Genomic DNA, 20,163 nt, shown 5'->3' with positions numbered 1-20,163 from the left:
GGAATATGTAGGGCACTGTACCAACTTCAATTAAACAGGTTGTCCACGAAAGGATATTTCACACAAAAATAACAAACAAGTGCATTATCAGCATGAAATTCTCCAAATAATAAAAAACACAAGAGGAATTATTATTGACAGTCTTGGAAGTGGGGAGTGGAGCAGACGTTATGCCATTCAGTCTGGTTGCAGCACTAATGAAGAAGCAGATGTCTATGCTGGAGGTTTAGAAGTTAATAAAAGATTTTTTAAAAGATAACAGATGAGAATGAAGCATGTACGGCATAAATATTCTAATAATATCATTATTAATACTATCATATAGAAGAAAATTTAGGAGGTACGATAGGTTTGATAAGAGCAGAATGGAATAGATAAGATATCTCTATATAGATGCAAATAGATAGAACTGTAGCACAGTACAAATACATTGGAATAAGAACATTATTCATATAAGTATTTTAGGAGGTACTGCTCATTCCTCCAAGGCTGGGTGAAACATCTGCAGATGTTATCTTTGCAGCAGCTGGCAGTTTATAGTTGATATAACAACAGAGAGCGTGCCACCTGTGACACATGCCTGCAGCATACACATGTTTTATATGTTTAGCATTTCTTAATGTACTAATGCAATGTCAATCACAGATATATTAGTCATGCCCAATTTGAGGGTGTCTGTTAAAGAATGTATATTTGTAATAGATTCTAGTTTTACATTCTTTGATTTTCTTTGCTGGAATAGGTTAGCCTATTGTTGTATTATGTGTACAAACTAGTAGATGAGTACACATATCATTCACTGCAAACACATGGTTATCGTACATAATTCAAAAAGAGAAAAGGTACCAGATGATTTTGAATCACTTATAAACCTTACCGCTTATTTATGAGCTCTAGAACAACAGCAGATGCACCTCCTCCCCCATTGCAAATACCAGCAACCCCGAACTTCCCTTTGTGTTGCCTCAACACCTAAATCACCAGTTACAAGCAAAAGAAGTTAAACACCGCACTTGATCAACAGGATGAAGATAGATAAAATCATGGCAATCCCAAATTGTTTAAAGGGCCACAAGCATACCCCTAACAGTGTGACCAGGATGCGAGCTCCACTACAGCCTATAGGATGTCCCAATGACACACCACCTCCGTCTACGTTTAGTCTTTCCTATAATGAGCACATTTATTATTAACCAAACAAGATATGAGAAGAAGAGTTCTATATTGTATACAGTATAACTGTTTAACTTGGTGAGATCAGATAAAAACTCCCAGGATCAATATTGAGCAACCTCTGATTTGAAAGAGTGACAACCTGTGAAAATGATGTTAAGACAATTTTTAGATTAGCTAAAGAGAAGGATTCTTTAAACTTATACAAATGGAACATGGACTCTTACAGAGAAGGCTTCATTAACTTCATAAAAATCAATATCAGATGCTTTCAACCCAGATTTTGAGATTGCTCTCGGTATCGCAATGGCTGGAGCGGTTGTAAACAACTCAGGTGCCTGACAAACCGGTAAATGTCAGCACCTTTCAAGTTTCAACCCAATCAAATGTAGGAAAAGAGGATTCAGAGTACCTGGGCAGCATCAGCATAGCCTCTGATTCTAGCAATAACGTCCAATCCGAGTTTAGCTGCCATTGCTCCGGTCACTAGGACCAAAGCAGCAGCCCCATCACTGCATAAGACGATGTCCACATAAGGTAATGCTCATTCCGAATGCTTAACGACAACTGAAATAAAAAAAAATGCACATAAACCAATACTGGTTGACTACAAACTCACTCAAGTGAATGAACCAAGTTAAAGAGCACAACAATAACAGAGATCCCACTCATCTATATTGTCAAGTAAAGGGCTTCTATATTCAGTGCCTAGCTACACCATATGTGGTGCCTAATCAATTGACAGTATTTCTACCATACTATCTATCTCTTATATCCATGTGGGGAGGAAAAAAACATACTCCACTAGTACCAACGGACATCATAAGTTTTGAAATCACAAATGAATGTTTGTGAACAGTGTTGAGTTGAAGTTTTGTTTAATCGATATTTTCTCGGGGTTACTAACTCAATGGTAGAGTACTCGGCTGATTCGACATTAGAAGTATATTGATTTTTCGATTTTATGTAGGTACATGCATATACATGTTATATACTCTCTCAGTCCCATTAAAAATGAAACGTTTTATAAAATGGAAACATTACCCTCTCTACTTTTTCATCTCGGTTACTTTACTCTCTCTTCATTAACTCACACAACACTACATAAAATCCCGTGCCGAAAACCAAATGTTTCATATTTATTGGGACGGAGGGAGTACAACAGAAAACGTGATCCATTTTGAGTTGTTATTTAATTATTGTTATTTCGTCATTAGTTAGTTACATTATTATTAGTTTGATCTGCGGGCATCTTCGTCGGGCTTCGATGTCCTAGTGATCAAAAGTGGTATTCTTCTTATTAACTTATGGAAAGACCTTTTTGTGGGGGACTATCACTTGGGAGAGTTCTTGTTTCTGATAGTTTGTTACCTTTCTTATTGGTTCTTAATATAATTCCTCTTGATTTTGGGTACTTGGTGTTTTGTTCTCTTTACTATAATATTATCCATTCATTTTTTCCTACCCCATCGATGGCTAGCCAAATGAAATGGCTGTTGGTCTTTTTAGGGTAGTGAGGGAGAAAATGAAGCAGGACAAGTTGCTCACAAGAAGAGGAAGGCATGGAGTACCCAAACCTTATACTAGAAGCATTGCCAGCTGTTACAGAACCTCCATCTTTCTTGAAACTAGCCCTGAGCTTTCTTAACCTCGATGCACCAAACTGACAACATATACAAGAGAAACAAAAGCCTCATGAAACGAATAAAAAAATATTGCTTGCGAAGTAGACCAAAACTAATACTCCTACATCATCTAAGAAAATGTGTTTTTTGACTTTTTTCTGTTCAAGAGGCAGAGACATTCATAGAATAAAACTAAATTAAAACAAGAATTAGGGAAAAAAAATTCAAATCAGCTTCTAATCATGCCTTTGGGCATAAATATACATTTAAATAGATCATGAAATTCACAAAGAAATCATGGCAAGTCTTACTAAAAAAATTCATCTATTTTCATCAGCTCTTAAAAATTCACAATGTAGTTATTCACCTTTTTTAGACCTTCATCTTTGTTGATGATTGTAGACGGCTTCCCCCTGCCACCAGAGATTTCAAACTGGAATCCACAAAAATTCAGTCCTTTTAATAAGGAAATGACACTTTAATTTGGTTAAAATAAGTGAAGACTAACCGGAACCATCTCCCATGAGAATGCACCACCAGATTCTGCAGCGAGACCTCATTCAAAACTTTGAATAGCATAAGAATCCTAGAAAGAAGAAAATGGGCATAACTTGGAAATCTGATTAGGATCGAAGTTCAAACTAAATAACATTAATCTAAGTAATCATAGAAACATTCACAATTATAAAGTAATAATTGAAGCAGAGATTAATATACAGAAAAGTAGGACATATGGGATTAATAGACATCATGAAAGGAAAATGAAATGCCATTTGGTGGGCATAAAGAAACAACCCACATGTTATAACATCTCCAAACAAATAAAAGAATTCAAAGATAGAATGCCGATGTCCAGAATATAAGGATTTTCATAGAACTTGCAGCCTAACAAGATTACAAAACAAATTAGGAGAAAAAAAAAGATTAGGTGTGTACAAGTGGATTTTCAGGCCTTTTAAAAACTGTTCTATAACCTAACACATTTACTTTGTTTTGAAATACTACATATTATTCCAATAAAGTGTATTTCTCCCTAATTGAAAAAACTAATTACAACTCAACTACAAGAGTTATCTCCTGGTAGTCTAGTACAAATGGGGGTTTGATATAAAGAGGAAACAAAAAAAGATGCATGAAATAAGAGTATGAAGATAGTTGCAATTAGCTGAGACCATACAATGACTGCGTTCACAGTGCACATAAACAAATATCCCTCCACCCCAGTAAAAGGTTCCTAGCAGAAGACAACTAGAAAATGTAACCACGCAACCCTATCACCTGTTGTTCTCTTGTTATATTATGCTGATCAGCACACAGCTCTGCACAAACACGGGTTTTTTCTTTTTTTGTTCTAGCCTAGAGATAACATTCCTCGAGTGTACTGGACTTTTTTTTTATTCCGGCTTTGGGAGAGACGCATCATGGTCATGCGTCTGTGTATAAGACGCATGAGGAACATGCGTCGTTGGTTTTTTAATGATAGTACCAATTCCAAAGCACTACCCACTCGGATTAATTCAAACTCTTAAACAGCTGCCAACCAATTTAATTACTCTTCCAATTTTCTAGGATGCCACCACCAAGATTAAATGACTTAACAAATTCCTAGGAGGCCAGCCGCCCAACTTGATTGTTCCTCGTAAATCAACCGCCCAATTAATTCTCCTCCAAAGCAACAAATTCCCAATAAACTTTAACTACTTCAGTAAATAGGGATTTAGCCGTTGCAGTTTAGTTCTCCGCCGCCCAGCCTTTATCACTTCAAACTCCTAAGCTTCCCACCGCCCAAAGTAATGGCTAAGACAAATCCCAAGGAGTCCACCGCCCTGATTAAATCCTTAATCAATTGTTTAATACTCCAATTTCCAAAAAAAAAAAAAAAAATCAATGACGCATGTTCCTCATGCGTCTTATACAAAGACGCATGACCATGATGCGTTTCATTAAAAGGGTGACGCATGAGGGTCATGCGTCTCTCCCAAAGTCGGAATAAAAAAAAAGTCCAGTACATTCGAGGAATGTTATCTCTAGTCTAGAACAAAAAAAGAAAAAACCCGCACAAACACCCATTCCGAAATCATTGTAGACATCCCAAAGGCCATCTTTAAGCATGCCATCAACAATAGTATCATGCCCCAGCCGTGAGCCTATCCTGTTAGAGAAAGCATGGCATTACAATGGTAAAAGGATAAATGTAGTATCAAGATACAACAAAAGCAAGGGAACAATATGTGTTCTTCAGTGAATTTGATATCATTTTCCTAACATGACCAGTAAAAAGCATATTTTCAACAACCATAGTCCTCACCTTTCTGTAGGGATATACTTGGGTGCATTGGACATGCTTTCCATACCATCAGCAATTACTACATCATTCTCACCCAGTTTAATTGTTTGAGCAGCGAGCATTGTAGCTGCATTAAAAAAATTAAAATCATCAGAAAGTCTCTTGAAGTTGGTAACCACAACACTATGCAAATGCCAACCTACCTTTCACCCCTGATGCGCATACTTTATTTACGGTGGTGCAGACAACCGAATTAGGTATACCTGCACCTAATGCAGCCTGTCTAGCAGGAGCTTGGCCTAAATTAGCACTAAGTACATTCCCAAAGAATACTTCCTGGACTAAAGATGGATCTACACCTGCCCTCTTAAGAGCACCTACAAAAACATAACAAAATAATAGTCAGCTAATAAAAGAAAATTGGTAAACTGCATTCAGGAAAGTCAAATACAGTCCAAAGTGATCTTACAAGCAATAGCTATAGAACCAAGCTTCGTAGCAGGCAAAGATGAAAGCGAACCAAGGAAGCCGCCAATTGGAGTTCTTGCAACACCGACAATGCAAACATCTGCGGTCGATTATTCATAAGCCTCATTTTCGTGTTTCGAAATTGAATAATATCAAGACGCTGTAAAGGAGCTTAATAAGTACTATCTGCAACTACAATCGCATGGTTGAGAAAAATAATATCACCTTGAGGCATAATGGAAGCATCATCAACAGAAACCATGAAAACCTGCAAGAAATAGGTAGAATTATGAAAAATCAAAATAAAAAGCATGTCAAAGATCAAACTCTAGCATAGTAGCATACATACTTAATAAGGAAAATAGGATATCGTTCCACCAGCACTCGCAGTTCTAAGATATACAAAAGTAAAGAAAAGGCCTAAATACCAAATTTTTAAGGAATATGACAGATTAAATAAAGTGGTGATCTTCTGCTAAAAGTAGATGAAAACAGCAATAAGTTACAGCAAAAACGAAGATAAAACTCAAGATTCCATTGAGAATCAGACTTTGATCACAACACTTCAAACCCCCGAAAAGAAAGGGAAATTAAATTGAAGTGAAGACGTACCTAGAAATCGAAGAGAGAGAGCTGAGAAATTGCTTAGTTGCTCAATCACACACAAATGTGAGAAAGATATATAAATGGAGTACCTATTTTATGCATTGAAGTGCGTGATATTATACTATTCAGTCATGTATAGCTAAAATATTTGCATTCAAATTTATGGAAACAACTCTAATTTTTTTATTTAACTTCAACTTTTATATTTTTTGCGATGTAATTTGTTTTATATTGCCTTCATTTTGATTAAATTTTCAATTGTCACTCAGTTGAAATTTTAATTGGATCAGCTTATCTGGATATGATCTCCAGATCATCTCCAACACCCCAACACAAAAAAAATACACAATTCAAAAAATGTTAAAGTTATGATATAATCCATCATTTTTAAAAATTGCACAATAACCATAATTTTACCAAATTTTGTTATTTTTGGCTATTCACCTTTTAATTAAGTTTATCTTAATTTTTAGTTTAGATTTGACAGTACATATGTATTTAATAAAGAATACATTTTTCATATAATTCTAAAATTACTTATATATAAAAAATATATAATTTATAAATAATTTAATCCTTTAAATATAACTATTTTTTATTTAAAATATTAATAAAAAAGCAAAAAATATAAAAAATATACATATATGAGAAAACAATCACAATCCAACCCAATAGAGCCTACTTACTAAGTGGGCCTAAGTGGCGTGAACTTTTCGTCATTTGAAATAGCCCAATTCAAATGGCCACCTATCATATTATACATGCAGCCCAATTCAAAGAATTAAATAACTATGAAAAAAGAAATGCACATTGTAATACGCAACTAATCAGAAACGTCAATACATACACATCTTATCATAGGGTAGTGATAAAATTCAAACGGTAGATATTGTACAAACTTCAAACTATAATATGAACGGTTAAAAATGTCAAAAAATGATAAAATAACAGCAATAAAAAATATCAACACAATTTCGATACATCAGGAAAAAAAAACAGAATTATGAATTTTGTCACTAGAAATGTCATAATTCCCATGCACCACACATTTAAACAATTTCAAATCCATGAATCCGGTCATAGGCCAATCTTCCATATAAATAAAGTACGAAGTGTGTTATTGAACCTATAAATTAGCAATTAAAGAAGCAATGCACGCCTTAATACGCAATTAGCCAGAAAGGTCAATACACAAATACTATAACTTTCAAAATTATCATACAAATACTAAAAATATCACGACAAATACTAAAAATATCACGAACTTGAGAGAGAGAGAGAGAGAGAACTTATCACATACTATTTTACACAAAATGACATTACTCCACTTGACTTTTTTGAAAAAAAAATAGTGCTAAATTATCCATACTTTCCAAGCACAATTACCAGAGAGATAGAGAGAAGGGGTATGGAGAAAAACGATTACATTCCTCTGTTTGAGAGCAAGGCAGCCAAATGGCGCGGCGTTTACTGGTTTTACGCGATTTCTATGGCTATCTCCGTATCATTGATATGCATCTACAGAGTGATGCACTTCCCACAACAAAATTATGGACTGAGAAGATGGACATGGATTGGCATTTCCATGGCAGAACTCTGGTTCATCATTTACTGGATCATCACTCAATTTGTTCGATATCGAGCTGTCTCCCGTTACACCTTCAAAGATAGGCTCTCCCGCAGGTACAAACCAAACCAAACCAAATCAAACCAAACCCAAGATGTCAATAACTGACAGAAAAGCTTTTCATGCAGATATGAGGACGACCTTCCACGCGTAGACATATTTGTATGCACAGCCGACCCTCAACTGGAGCCCCCACTAATGGTGGCTGACACTGTGCTGTCGGTGATGGCGTATGATTACCCTCCTGAGAAGCTCAGTGTGTATCTTTCTGATGACGGGTGCTCTGACTTGGTATTCTACGCTCTTTATGAAGCTTCAAAGTTTTCCAGAGTATGGCTGCCATTTTGCAGAAACTTCAATGTTGAGCTTCGGGCGCCCAATGCTTACTTCTCTGCTGCTAAACAAGTGCCTAGTGATGATCCTTTTTTCGCGATAGAATGGAGAGAGGTCAAGGTAATGTAATGCTCCCGATTCTTGACATCAGCTCGAAATCTGATTTACATCCATCCATCTTTTTTGTTTTCCTTCTCAACAGAAGTTGTATAACAAAATGGAGGCGCAAATAACTGGCATCATGAAGCTGGGGAGAGTTCCTGATCAATTGAGGAAGCACCACAAAGGACTCCGTGAATGGGAATCAGGTGCAAGCAGAAGCAACCACCACACCATTCTTCAAGTACGAAGAGTTTATCTGCATATAAAAACATTTCAGAGTTAGTTAAGCAGAACATCTAAGCACGATTTCATTTTGTGGCGTTTCAGGTGCTAATTGACAGGAGAGGCACTGAGGAAGTGGACATAGGGGGGAAACCATTGCCAATGCTCGTATATTTGGCACGTGAGAAGAGACCAGGGTACCCACATAACTTCAAAGCAGGATCTATGAATGCCTTGGTAAGTCGGATGAGCATATGGCATACTTCTTTCTACCTATTTAACAAATGTTCAATTCAATGGATGTTAATTATAACCCTCATGGACTTAAGCAGATAAGAGTGTCATCTAGGATAAGCAACGGCCCAATCATTCTCAATCTAGATTGCGATCACTACTCAAACAACTCACAATCTGTGAGAGATGCATTATGCTTCTTCATGGATGACGAACAAGGCCATGACATTGCTTACGTGCAGTATTCTCAGTGTTTCGATAACATCACAAAGAATGATCTTTATGGAAGTTCTTTGAGAGTGCCCATTGAGGTAAGAGTCAATAATGCTGCAAGTTACATAAATTCATACTGATATAGATTGATTGAAAGAGAACTTACCAGAATGGTTTACTGGTAACTGAAGGTAGAGCTTCTAGCCTTGGATGCACATGGAGGACCACTATACATTGGCAGTGGCTGTTTCCACAGACGAGATGCTCTCACTGGGAAGAAGTATGAGAAGGGGTCTCACATCAACTGGAAACAAGTGAATGAGATACAGGAACCAAATAGACAAAATCTTCTAGAGGAAACAGCCAAGTTTGCAAACTGTAGCTATGAAGAGAACTCATCCTGGGGCAAGGAGGTTCTCTTTCTCACTCTCTCTATTGCGCGCACACACACATACATGCCATACATATCATGTAAAATTATTCCTTATTTTATATGGCTAAGAACAGCAAAAGTTTATGAAACTATACAAAGGGTGTCATTAATAATGTGACTACAATCTCCAACAAAGTCTAATACAAATATAGTTAACTTACAGATGGGGTTGAAGTATGGATGTCCTGTTGAAGATGTGGCTACTGGATTATCAATAAAGTGCAAGGGATGGAGATCAGTCCACTTTAACCCAGGGAGGAAAGGATTCTTGGGAGTAGCTCCTGTGACGCTGTTAAGTACATTAATTCAGCACACTCGATGGTCCGAAGGCAACTTTCAGATATTCCTGTCAAAATACTGCCCTTTAATATATGGCCATGGAAAGATCCCAATACAACTTCAAATATCATATCTCTGCTACAACCTGTGGGGAGTAAACTGTTTGGCTACGTTATACTATGTAACTGTACCGACCTTTTGCCTTCTGAAGGGAATCAATTTGTTTCCACAGGTATGCATCAACATTTTTTTTTGAGAACAATCACTTTTTATCCTTTGAGAATGCACTGATTTTTGCCACAGTTTTCAAGCAACTGGATTCTACCATATGCATATGTTCTCGTAGCAAAATACACTTACAGTCTGGGAGAGTTTCTCTGCTGTGGAGGCACGCTAATGGGATGGTATAATGATCAGAGAATGTGGCTGTACAAGAGAGTTACCAGTTATCTTTTTGGATTCTGCCAAACAATCATGAGGTACTTGGGCTTCGCAAAGTTGGATTTTGCAATCACTGGGAAGAATGTGGACGGTGATGTAATTAAAAGATTTGAGCAAGAGATAATGGAATTTGGCGCAGCTTCATCAATGTTCATCATTTTAGCAACAATTGCACTGTTCAATCTCCTTACATCAATCTCAATCGCCAGAATCATCATTATCAAGAAGCCAGCCATAGATTTGGATTCTTTTGCATTACAGATTCTTTTGAATGGGGTAGTGATTATAATCAACTTACCCTTGTTTGAAGCCCTCTTCCTTCGGAAGGATCAGGGTTGTATGCCCACTTGTGTCACATGCCAGTCAATTATCTTAGCTGTGTTAGCTTATATGTTAGGATATTGAGAATATAATCTTCTACCATGTGAAGAAACTAGCAAACATCTAGTCATTGCATGTACTTGCTGACATTTATGCAATATCATTCATGTTTCGAGAAAGAATACAAAAAACAAGGACCAACAGTACCATTAGAATCAAATAAACAGCACAGAAATGCAAAAAGACAAAGAAGGGGTGTCTATGTTGTGACAGATATTATCATAGATTAGATAAAAACTCACAGGGTCAATATTGAGCAACCTCTGATTTAAGAGAGTGACAACCTGTGAAAATGAAGTTAAAACACTTTCTAGATTAGCTGGAAAGAAAGATACTCTAATATCATATAAAGGGAACATGGACTCTGACAGAGAAGGCGTAGATTTCATAAAAAACAATATCAGATGCTTTCAACCCAGATTTTGAGATTGCTCTAGGTATCGCAATGGCTGGAGCAATTGTAAACAACTCAGGTGGCTGTCAACAGTTTAATGTCAGCACCTTTCAACCCAATCAAATGTAGGAAAAAAGGATTCAGAGTACCCGTGCAGCATCAGCATAGCCTCTGATTCTAGCAATAACGTCCAATCCGAGTTTCACTACCATGGCTCCACTGACCAGGACCAACGCAGCAGCCCCGTCTATGCACAAGACAATGTCCACAGCAGGTAAAGCTCAATGGCAACTGGAAATCATCAAAATGCACATAAATTAATACTGGTGGACTACCAACTCACTCAAGTGAATGAACCAAGTTAAAGAGAACAAGAATAACAGAGATCCCACTCATCAACATTGTCAAGTAAAGGGAATCTATATTCAGTGCCTAGCTAAACCATATGTGGTGCCTAATCTATAGACAGTAAGTAGCATAATTAGAGTCAGATATTATGTAGGTACATACATATACATGTTATATACCAGTGTTATCAATCTCGTATGGCGGCTTATGGCGGTTCGCCTAAAAACCGCCCCAGGGATATGGCGATCAATAATTAAATAAATAAAATAATACTTATTATTTATACATAATTCAAAAATTGGAAAATAACAAAAATATAACATCTAAAACTCTTAAAACAATTAATAAAGCATAAAATACAGCTCTAACATCCATGTTTCTTGCATAATGCCTCATTCCTAAATGCAGTACACACGCAATGTTGTCAAATGGCGGATATGGCGGTGCTATGGCAGCGCCATGTTGCTATGGCATTTCCACCACAGAACGCCATGCCATAGCGCCATGGGGCCGCCATATCTGCTATTTGATAACATTGTTATATACAACAGAAAACTTGATCCCTTTTGAGTTGGTATTTAATTATTGTTATTTCGGTATTAGTTAGTTTCCTTGTTGTTAGTTTGGCATGCATGCATCTTCGCCAGACTTCAGATGTCCTAGTGATCAAAAGTGGACTTCTTCTTATCGAAAGACCATTTTGTGGGCGACTATCACTTGGGAGAGTTCTTGTTCTGAATCATCTGATAGTTTGTTACCTTTCTTAATAGTTCTTAATATAATTCCTCTCGATTCTCTTTACCCTAATAGTATCTATTCGTGGTGCAGGACACCGAGTTAGGTATACCTTCACCTAATGCAGCCTTTCCAGCAGGAGCTTGGCCTAAATTAGCACTAACTACATACCCAAAGAATACTCCCTGTACCAAACTGCCCTCCAACAAAATATAACAGAAAAGAAATTTGGTAAACTACATTCAGGAAAGCCAAATTCAGTCCAAAGAGATCTTACATAATAAAACCAGAGGTACACAAAAGTAAAGAAAATGCCTAAATACCAAAAGTGTTAAGGAAGATTACAGATTAAATAAATTGGTGATCAATACAATATTGTGTTTTGCTACAAGTAGATGAAAACAGCAAGAATTTACAGCAAAAATGAGCCGAAAAGAAAGGGCAATTAAATTGAAGTGAACACGTACCAAGAAATCGACGAGACCTTCAAAATTGCTCACTTCTAGTTGCTCAATCACCTATTTTATGCGGGATATTTAATCATAGTTTATAGCTAATTCTTTTACAACTTTACTTATTTTTTAATTATTATTTAGCTTGAACTTTTATATTTTTCAGTTTAACTTATTTTTCATAGACTAAAGTTCAAAATTAGTCATAATACATTTGTACAAAAAAAATTTGCTCATACACCTTTAGTTTGTAAGCTTTTGGTTTATGTTTTGGTTCATATTTAAAAGTTCCGTTAAAACTTAACAATCAACTGGATTTTGACTTGGTTTATGAGTTCAAATATGAATCAAAACACGTTATCTAGAATCAAAAGCTAATACAGGGCATGCTTGATAAGATGGTAATTCCAAGATAGAGAATTATATGTAATATTTCTAATTGTTTCATATCGTATTTAAGCTTAACTCAAAGCCTAATATAAGACAAGGGCCCTACCCAATCTTGTCATAATTAAAACTTTAACCATGTTTATGTAACCCACCAATTTGTCAAGTTAAGCCACTATTATTTAATACTATACAAATTTAGATCATTTCTTTTCTATCAAACAATTACGAAAAAAATCTTATCTCTACCTATCTTGACATGAAGCCCGTATTTCTTAACTTGTTTTACATATCTTCTCATATCACACTTTTTTTTATCAAACAGAAAATTTATAGGACGAAGTAAGTTTTTTATGCAAATGCGACCTAAGTATAATGTTTAGAACCAAATGCTAACAAACTTGACGTGTAAGACCAAAAAGATTTTTTGGACAAAATCAATTTTGCACTTTAATATTAATTTTGAGAAAACTTTCAATTGCAACTCAGTTGAAAGTATAATTGGATCAGCTTCTCCGGATTTGATGTCTTGATCATCTCCAACACCCCAACTCAAAAAAAACCATCATCTTTCAATTGTGTGTGAGTGAGAAAAAGAGAGAAGCTAATTTAAGATTCTGCATCATTAAAAATGCCTGCAGAACTACATAATTTAACCAATATGTCAAAATCAAACTCAAAAAGAGGCCAACAGATCCATATTTTGAGCCAAAAATCATCCTCAACATATGCAAATTGGTAAGTTAAGTTAGTTACTAGTCACAACAGACATCTAAGGAGTTGAAAGGCCAATAATATCCACATGAGAGCAAGATCAACAGCATCCTACGAAATTGGTCTCAGTTTCGTCACTTGAAATAGAATACTACTTCAACTGCACCACACATTTAAATAATATGGAAAAAGAAGCAATTTTAAGACGCAACTACCAAAGATGTCACGACAAATACCAACACTGGAGAGAAAAGTCATCACACCTCTTCCACAAAACCACATTCCTCACTGATTTGATGTTATAAAAAAAACATTCAGAGACAAATTAGCAAACCATATTTTCCAAGCACAATTACTAGAGATATACACAAAAGGGATATGAAGAAAAACGAGTACATGCCACTGTTTGAGAGCAAGGCGGGCAAATGGCGCGGAGTTTACTGGTTTTACGCGATTTCTATGGCGGTCTCCATAGCATTGATCTGCATCTACAGAGTGATGCACTTCCCACAACAAACTGGACTGACAAGATGGACATGGATTGGCATTTCCATGGCAGAGCTCTGGTTCATCATCTACTGGATCATCACTCAATTTGTTCGGTATCGAGCTGTCTCCCGTTACACCTTCAAACACAGGCTCTCCCGCAGGTACAAAACCAAACCAAACCAAACCATCAAACCAAAAACTGACAGAAAATATTTTCATGCAGATACGAGGACGACCTTCCACGCGTAGACATATTTGTAAGCACAGCCGACCCTCAACTGGAGCCGCCACTAATGGTGCCTGACACTGTGCTGTCGGTGATGGCGTATGATTACCCTCCCGAGAAGCTCAGCGTGTATCTTTCCGATGACGGGTGCTCTGACTTGGTGTTCTACGCTCTTTATGAAGCTTCAAAGTTTTCCAGTGCATGGCTGCCATTTTGTAAGAGCTTTAATGTCGAGCTGCGGGCGTCTAAAGCTTACTTCTCTGCTGTTAAACAAGTACCTAGTGATGACCCTACTTTTGCCTAAGAATGGAGGGAAGTCAAGGTATGTAATGCTCGGAATTCTTGACATCAGCTCAAAGTCTGATTTATATTCATCTTCTTTTTTGTTTTCCTTTATTAACAGAAGCTGCATAGCGAAATGGAGGCGCAAGTAACTGACATCATGAAGCTGGGGAGAGTTCCTGATCATTTGAGGAAGCACCACAAAGGACTTCGTGAATGGGAGTCGGGCGCAAGCAGAAGCAACCACCACACCATTCTTCAAGTACGTACAAAGAGTTCATCTGCAAATGAAAACATTCCAAAGAGTTAGTTAAGCAAAACATCTCTATGCGTGATTTCATTTTGTGGCGTTTCAGGTGCTAATTGACGGGAGAGGACGTGGACATAGAAGGGAAACCATTGCCAATGCTCGTATATTTGGCACGTGAGAAGAGACCTGGGTACCCACATAACTTCAAAGCAGGAGCCATGAATGCCTTAGTAAGTCCAATGAGGTTATGGCATTCTTCTTTCTACCTATCTAACAAATGTTCAAGTTCAATGGATATAACTCTAATGGACTTGAGCAGATAAGGGTGTCATCTAGGATAAGCAACGGCCCAATCATTCTCAATCTAGATTGCGATCACTACTCAAACAACTCACAATCTGTGACTTCTTCATGGATGACGAACAGGGCCATGACATTGCCTATGTGCAGTATCCTCAGCGTTTCGATAACATAACCAAGAATGATCTTTATGGAAGTTATTTGAGAGTGCCCAATGAAGTAAGAGTTAATAACGCTGCAAGTTACATAAATTCATACTCGTATAGATTGATAGAAGGAGAACTTACCATAATGGTTTACTGATAACTGAAGGTAGAGCTTCTAGCCTTTGATACACATGGAGGGCCACTATGCATTGGCAGTTGCTGTTTCCACATAAGAGACGCTCTCACTGGGAAGAAGTACGAGAAGGAGTTTCCAATCAACTGGAAACAAGTGAATGAGATACAGGAACCAGAAAGAGAAAATCTACTAGAGGAAACAGCCAAGTTAGCAAACTGTGGCTATGAAGAGAACTCATCCTGGGGGCACGGAGGTTCTCTCCCACTCTCTCTTTGTGCACGTGCACACACACATACATACCATACTTATCATGTAAATTTTTTTCTTATGTTATATGGCTAAGAACAGCCAAATTTTATGAAAGTATACAAAGGGAGTCATTAAGGACGTGACCACAATCTCTAGCAAGTCTGATACAAATATAGTTACTTACAGATGGGGTTGAAGTATGGATGCCCTTCTGAATATGTGGTCACTGGATTATCGATACAATGCAAGGGAACCCAGGGAGGAAGGGCTTCTTGGGAGTAGCTCCTGTGACGCTGTTAAGTTCACTAATTCAGCAAACTCGATGGTCAGAAGGCCTCTTTCAGATATTCCTGTCTAAATACTGCCCTTTAATATATGGCCATGGAAAGATCCCAATACAACTTCAACTATCATATCTCTGCTACAACCTGTGGGGAGCAAACTGTTTGGCTACATTATACTATGTAACTGTACCGACCTTTTGCCTTCTGAAGGGAGTCAATTTGTTTCCACAGGTATGCATCAACATTTGTTTTTTTTTTTAGAACAATCACTTTTTATCCTTTGAGAATGCACTGATTTTTGCCACAGTTTTCAAGCAACTGGATTCTACCATATGCATATGTTCTCGTAGCAAAATACACTTACAGTCTGGGAGAGTTTCTCACGTGTGGAGGCACACTAAAGGGATGGTATAATGATCAGAGAATGTGGCTGTACAAGAGAGTTACCAGTTATCTCTTTGGATTCTGTCAAATAATCATGAGGTACTTGGGCTTCGCAGAGTTGAATTTTGTAATCACTGGGAAAAATGTGGACGATGATGTTTCTAAAAGATTTGAGCAAGAGATGATGGAATTCAGTGCAGCTTCATCAATGTTCATCATTTTAGCAACAATTGCGCTGTTCAATCTCCTTACATCAATCTCAATCGCCAGAAGCATAATTATCAAGAAGCCAGCAACAGATTTGGATGCTTGTGCATTACAGATTCTTTAGAATGGGGGAGTGATAATAATCAACTTACCCTTGTTTGAAGCCCTCTTCCTTCGGAAGGATCAGGGCTGTATGCCCGCTTCTGTCACATGCCAATCAATTATCTTAGCTGGTTTAGTTTATATGTTAAGATAGATTATATACTTCTAGCATGTGAAGAAACTAGTAAAACATCTAGTCATTGCAAGTACTTGCTGACATTAATGTATTACCATTCATGTTTCGAGAGAAAGAATACAATAAACAAGGACCACCAGTACCATGAGAATCAAATAAACAGCACAGAAATGTAAAAAGACAAATCAAGGTGTCCATATTGTGACAGATATCATCATAATAGATCTGCAACTTGTATAAATGTATAATGCAGTTCACAAGAAAATGGAGAGAAAATATGAGCCAACCAAGTTAAGCTTTCTTTTAGTTAAGCTTCCAAATTTGATCTACAGTTAAATGGTCTCGACAGTGATCCATATCAGTATTTTTAGTTTAACTATAATACAAGCATTCATAATCATTCTTCTTGTTGTACATATGGGTTCACTTTTGTATCTTGCATCAATTGTTCTTTAAGCATGTTCGACATGTCCAGGCACGGTACCAACTTCAATTAAACAGGTTATCCGCTACAGGACATTGCACGCATAAATAACAAACTAGTTCATTATCTGCAAGATAATCTCCAAATAAGAAAAAACACAAGAGGAATTATTACAGTCTTGGAAGTGGAGTCAAGCCATGGATCATCTTCATCCTTATCGGTACCCACCTAGGTTCTTCGGTTATGATCTCCAGATCTTCTCCAACACCCCAACTTGGAAACACCATCATTTTTCAACTGTGTGTGTGTATGTGTGCGAGAGAGAGAGAGAGAAGGGGATACATAACTAATTTAAGATTCTGTCTCACTAAAAATGCCTGTAGAACTACACAAGTTAATAAAGAACAAATGTAAACTATAAACCCAACCAAAGGATAAAAAACGCGCAGTGCGTGCTATCACATCCGATGATACTATGCGAGAAAGAATATAAGTACAAAATACTAGGACAAACAGCAACACTATAATCTATTGACGAAGAAAACATCGCCCTTGATGAATTTACAGTGCATTCAGATCCATGGGACACGGGCATTTTTTAGCCTTTATCTGATGGTGAAAGCAACTCTAGCTCACTAGTCACTAGTCATTCATCAACATCACATGTAAAACATCACTGGCTTCCACCGCAAAGCAACCAGTAGTTTCTCCGTTGTCCATGCTCCTGCATGCAACTTCCTAGGCCTCTGTATCTTGGATACATTCTCATAAAAAGAAAAATCACTCGTATGCAAAGCGACTGATGAGCATCATGTCAGATTCCATAGCAATGTATAGCATGGCACCGGGCTTAACAAACCAAGATTCCCATAATACTCAAAAAGAGGCCACAGATCTACATTTTGTCATGATACTGAGCCAAAAAACTTCCTCAGCATATGCAAAGTACTGGTGAATTAAGTTATTTACTAGTCATAACAGAAATTTAAGGAGTTGAAACGCCAATTATTTCCACATCAGATCAAGATCAACTAGCATCCTCCAAAGACCTCTGATAGCTGTGCAATTTGTCATACAATGCGTCTGAAGGTGAGATTAATCCGTGTGGAATCTGCTTTCACACGTTTGGGCACTGAGTGGAGCCAGTCCCTTTGCGTGAAGCCACTCATTACGAGAAGAGACCCATGCTTTAATATGAAAGCATGCTGGTCACTGTTATTGAGCTTCTTTGCTCTCTTACTAGGGGGTTCCCCCTCACTTCTTTCAGCGGACTTAACTGCAAGAAAATAAAATCAGTGTCAATTTAAAACAAATACAACCAGCAGTACCTTGTTAGTTGTAAAATTAGCTATATAACTTATAATTCCTTCACTATGGGGTGATTGGTTTTAAATTAAAATAAAAGCAATCAAACTTATTCCCCTTCTTTTATTGATATCACTTGAAGTCAAGCTAATCATGGTCTGCTTTCTAATTTTGTTCATACATTTGCCATTTAAAATTGTGGGCAAGCAACATCTGTAAGAAAAACTAGATCCATTTTCAGAACGTTGAGAAAAGCAAGATTATAGATCATAAGTTGCTAAGTTAACTGCTTCTACTTTGTCAGTAAAGAAGGATCGTTTTAGCACGAAAATAAACCATGTCATGTCTAACAACTAATCATGCAATAAGCAGCAACTGCAACATAAATGCCAAAACAATCTTATACATGACTTATGTATCTTCTAAACCTACAATCAAACAAAGGAAAACAAAAAAAAAGCGTGAACCAGGAGATGGTCACCTGGAGCGCCTTTACTTGCTTTCCTCTTCAAGAGAAAATCGCGCTCACATCCAAATGAAACCGAAGCAATTTGAGGAGTTGGCCCATAAAGCTTCTCGTCGTCAGCATGCCAACCAACATAATCATTGCCCCCTTTGTACCTATTTAGCAGTAAGCTATTGAAACTGCTTCCAGGAAGAGCTTTATGAACCTAGGGTTGCAACATTGAAGATTTCTCTTTCAGTAAAACACCAATAACGTTACTTAGCAGAAGAAAATCTCACCATATCCAAAATTTCCTTGAGTGGTGGAAATTCATCCCATGAATAAGCATGAGGATGATATCCGCTATAAACTAGCTGCGGCAATCCTTCACCTGCAACGTAGCACGTATCTCTCGGCTGTCGCAATGCAGATAAAATTAAAGCACATTATGAAGATTACATTCCCTAAAATACCGATATAGCATTCATAATAGTATGAAATTTCTCAAATCGTGAAGCAATCGAACCTGGACATGTGAGCGGGAAAAAACGCGGATGGTAGGTCGGGTCCAAGGGATGTTTTGATCGAGATAATCGAAATAGTTGCAGGAATGTTGGTATGAAATGAATCGCGGAATCTGTAGAACCTGACTTCCGTTACCTAAATCCAGATCCAGCACCTTCATAGGTTTCTCTGCTGTTGAATTTTCCGAATTCGGGTGAGGATCTTCAATAGGATGATATCTAGATATCAACTTCAAGAGATTGCCAGACATTTGGAGAGAGTGAAGTTGTGATCGGTGCTTGGTTACATTGTGAATGAGAATTATTATATATGGAATTTTGAGTGTAATTACACAAATACCGTTAAAATGTAAAAAAAAAATTCTAATATATTGTATTACAAATTTTTGGTGATTGACTTGAATTGGTAATTTTCAAATTTTCGTTATATTTTTCTTTCAATTTTATTATACAAAAAGTTGATTTTAACAATTCTTTATATTTATTTTATTTTAAAATTTTGAAAATAAAAATATGAAAAATTTAGAGATTATAGTTTAATTTTATATAGCCGTAATGACTTTTTTTAAAAAAATTAATACAAATATTATTTATCTTATTTTAATTTCTATTATGCAAAATACTCCTTATAAGAATCTCATGTACCTCATGTTAATGAAGTAATATGTTACTCCCTCCGTCCCAAGATAAGCGACTCATTTTTTTCGCACTCGTTTGGGAAAAATAATAGAGGGAACATCTTTTTAGGTCCACAAACTTTGTCAAAATATCATTTTAGGTCCGTGAACTTTGAAAATATCATTTTCGGTCCATTAATTAC

The 20,163-nt window shown here is 36.9% G+C and overlaps 2 protein-coding genes, 1 long non-coding RNA gene and 2 pseudogenes across 3 annotated transcripts; 2 read left to right on the top strand and 3 right to left on the bottom strand.

The window, feature by feature from the left end:
* Positions 1 to 366: 366 nt before the first annotated feature.
* On the bottom strand, positions 367 to 6,274 carry LOC121773571 (annotated as a pseudogene).
* Positions 6,275 to 7,339: 1,065 nt separating this feature from the next.
* Positions 7,340 to 10,518, top strand: LOC121773569 (cellulose synthase-like protein E6). Its single transcript, XM_042170455.1, has 8 exons — positions 7,340 to 7,842; positions 7,915 to 8,239; positions 8,322 to 8,462; positions 8,549 to 8,680; positions 8,776 to 8,988; positions 9,082 to 9,303; positions 9,487 to 9,834; positions 9,906 to 10,518. The coding sequence occupies exons 1-8, from the start codon at positions 7,568 to 7,570 to the stop codon at positions 10,446 to 10,448; spliced, it is 2,199 nt and encodes a 732-aa protein (XP_042026389.1). The 5' UTR covers positions 7,340 to 7,567; the 3' UTR covers positions 10,449 to 10,518.
* Positions 10,519 to 10,546: 28 nt separating this feature from the next.
* Positions 10,547 to 11,339, bottom strand: LOC121773572. Its single transcript, XR_006044769.1, has 2 exons — positions 10,968 to 11,339; positions 10,547 to 10,708 (listed from the first exon to the last, which is right to left on the bottom strand). It is a non-coding gene; the product is annotated as an uncharacterized LOC121773572 (long non-coding RNA).
* Positions 11,340 to 13,693: 2,354 nt separating this feature from the next.
* Positions 13,694 to 16,807, top strand: LOC121775492 (annotated as a pseudogene).
* A 605-nt stretch (positions 16,808 to 17,412) lies between these two features.
* On the bottom strand, positions 17,413 to 19,615 carry LOC121773570 (DNA oxidative demethylase ALKBH2-like). The gene is made up of 4 exons (XM_042170457.1): positions 19,346 to 19,615; positions 19,119 to 19,235; positions 18,856 to 19,045; positions 17,413 to 18,345 (listed from the first exon to the last, which is right to left on the bottom strand). The coding sequence occupies exons 1-4, from the start codon at positions 19,592 to 19,594 to the stop codon at positions 18,140 to 18,142; spliced, it is 762 nt and encodes a 253-aa protein (XP_042026391.1). The 5' UTR covers positions 19,595 to 19,615; the 3' UTR covers positions 17,413 to 18,139.
* Positions 19,616 to 20,163: the final 548 nt, after the last annotated feature.

The sequence above is a fragment of the Salvia splendens genome, chromosome 17, assembly GCF_004379255.2.
Source record: "Salvia splendens isolate huo1 chromosome 17, SspV2, whole genome shotgun sequence".
In the NCBI taxonomy this organism is placed as follows: domain Eukaryota; kingdom Viridiplantae; phylum Streptophyta; class Magnoliopsida; order Lamiales; family Lamiaceae; genus Salvia; species Salvia splendens.
This window is presented reverse-complemented; position numbering and strand designations above follow the sequence as displayed.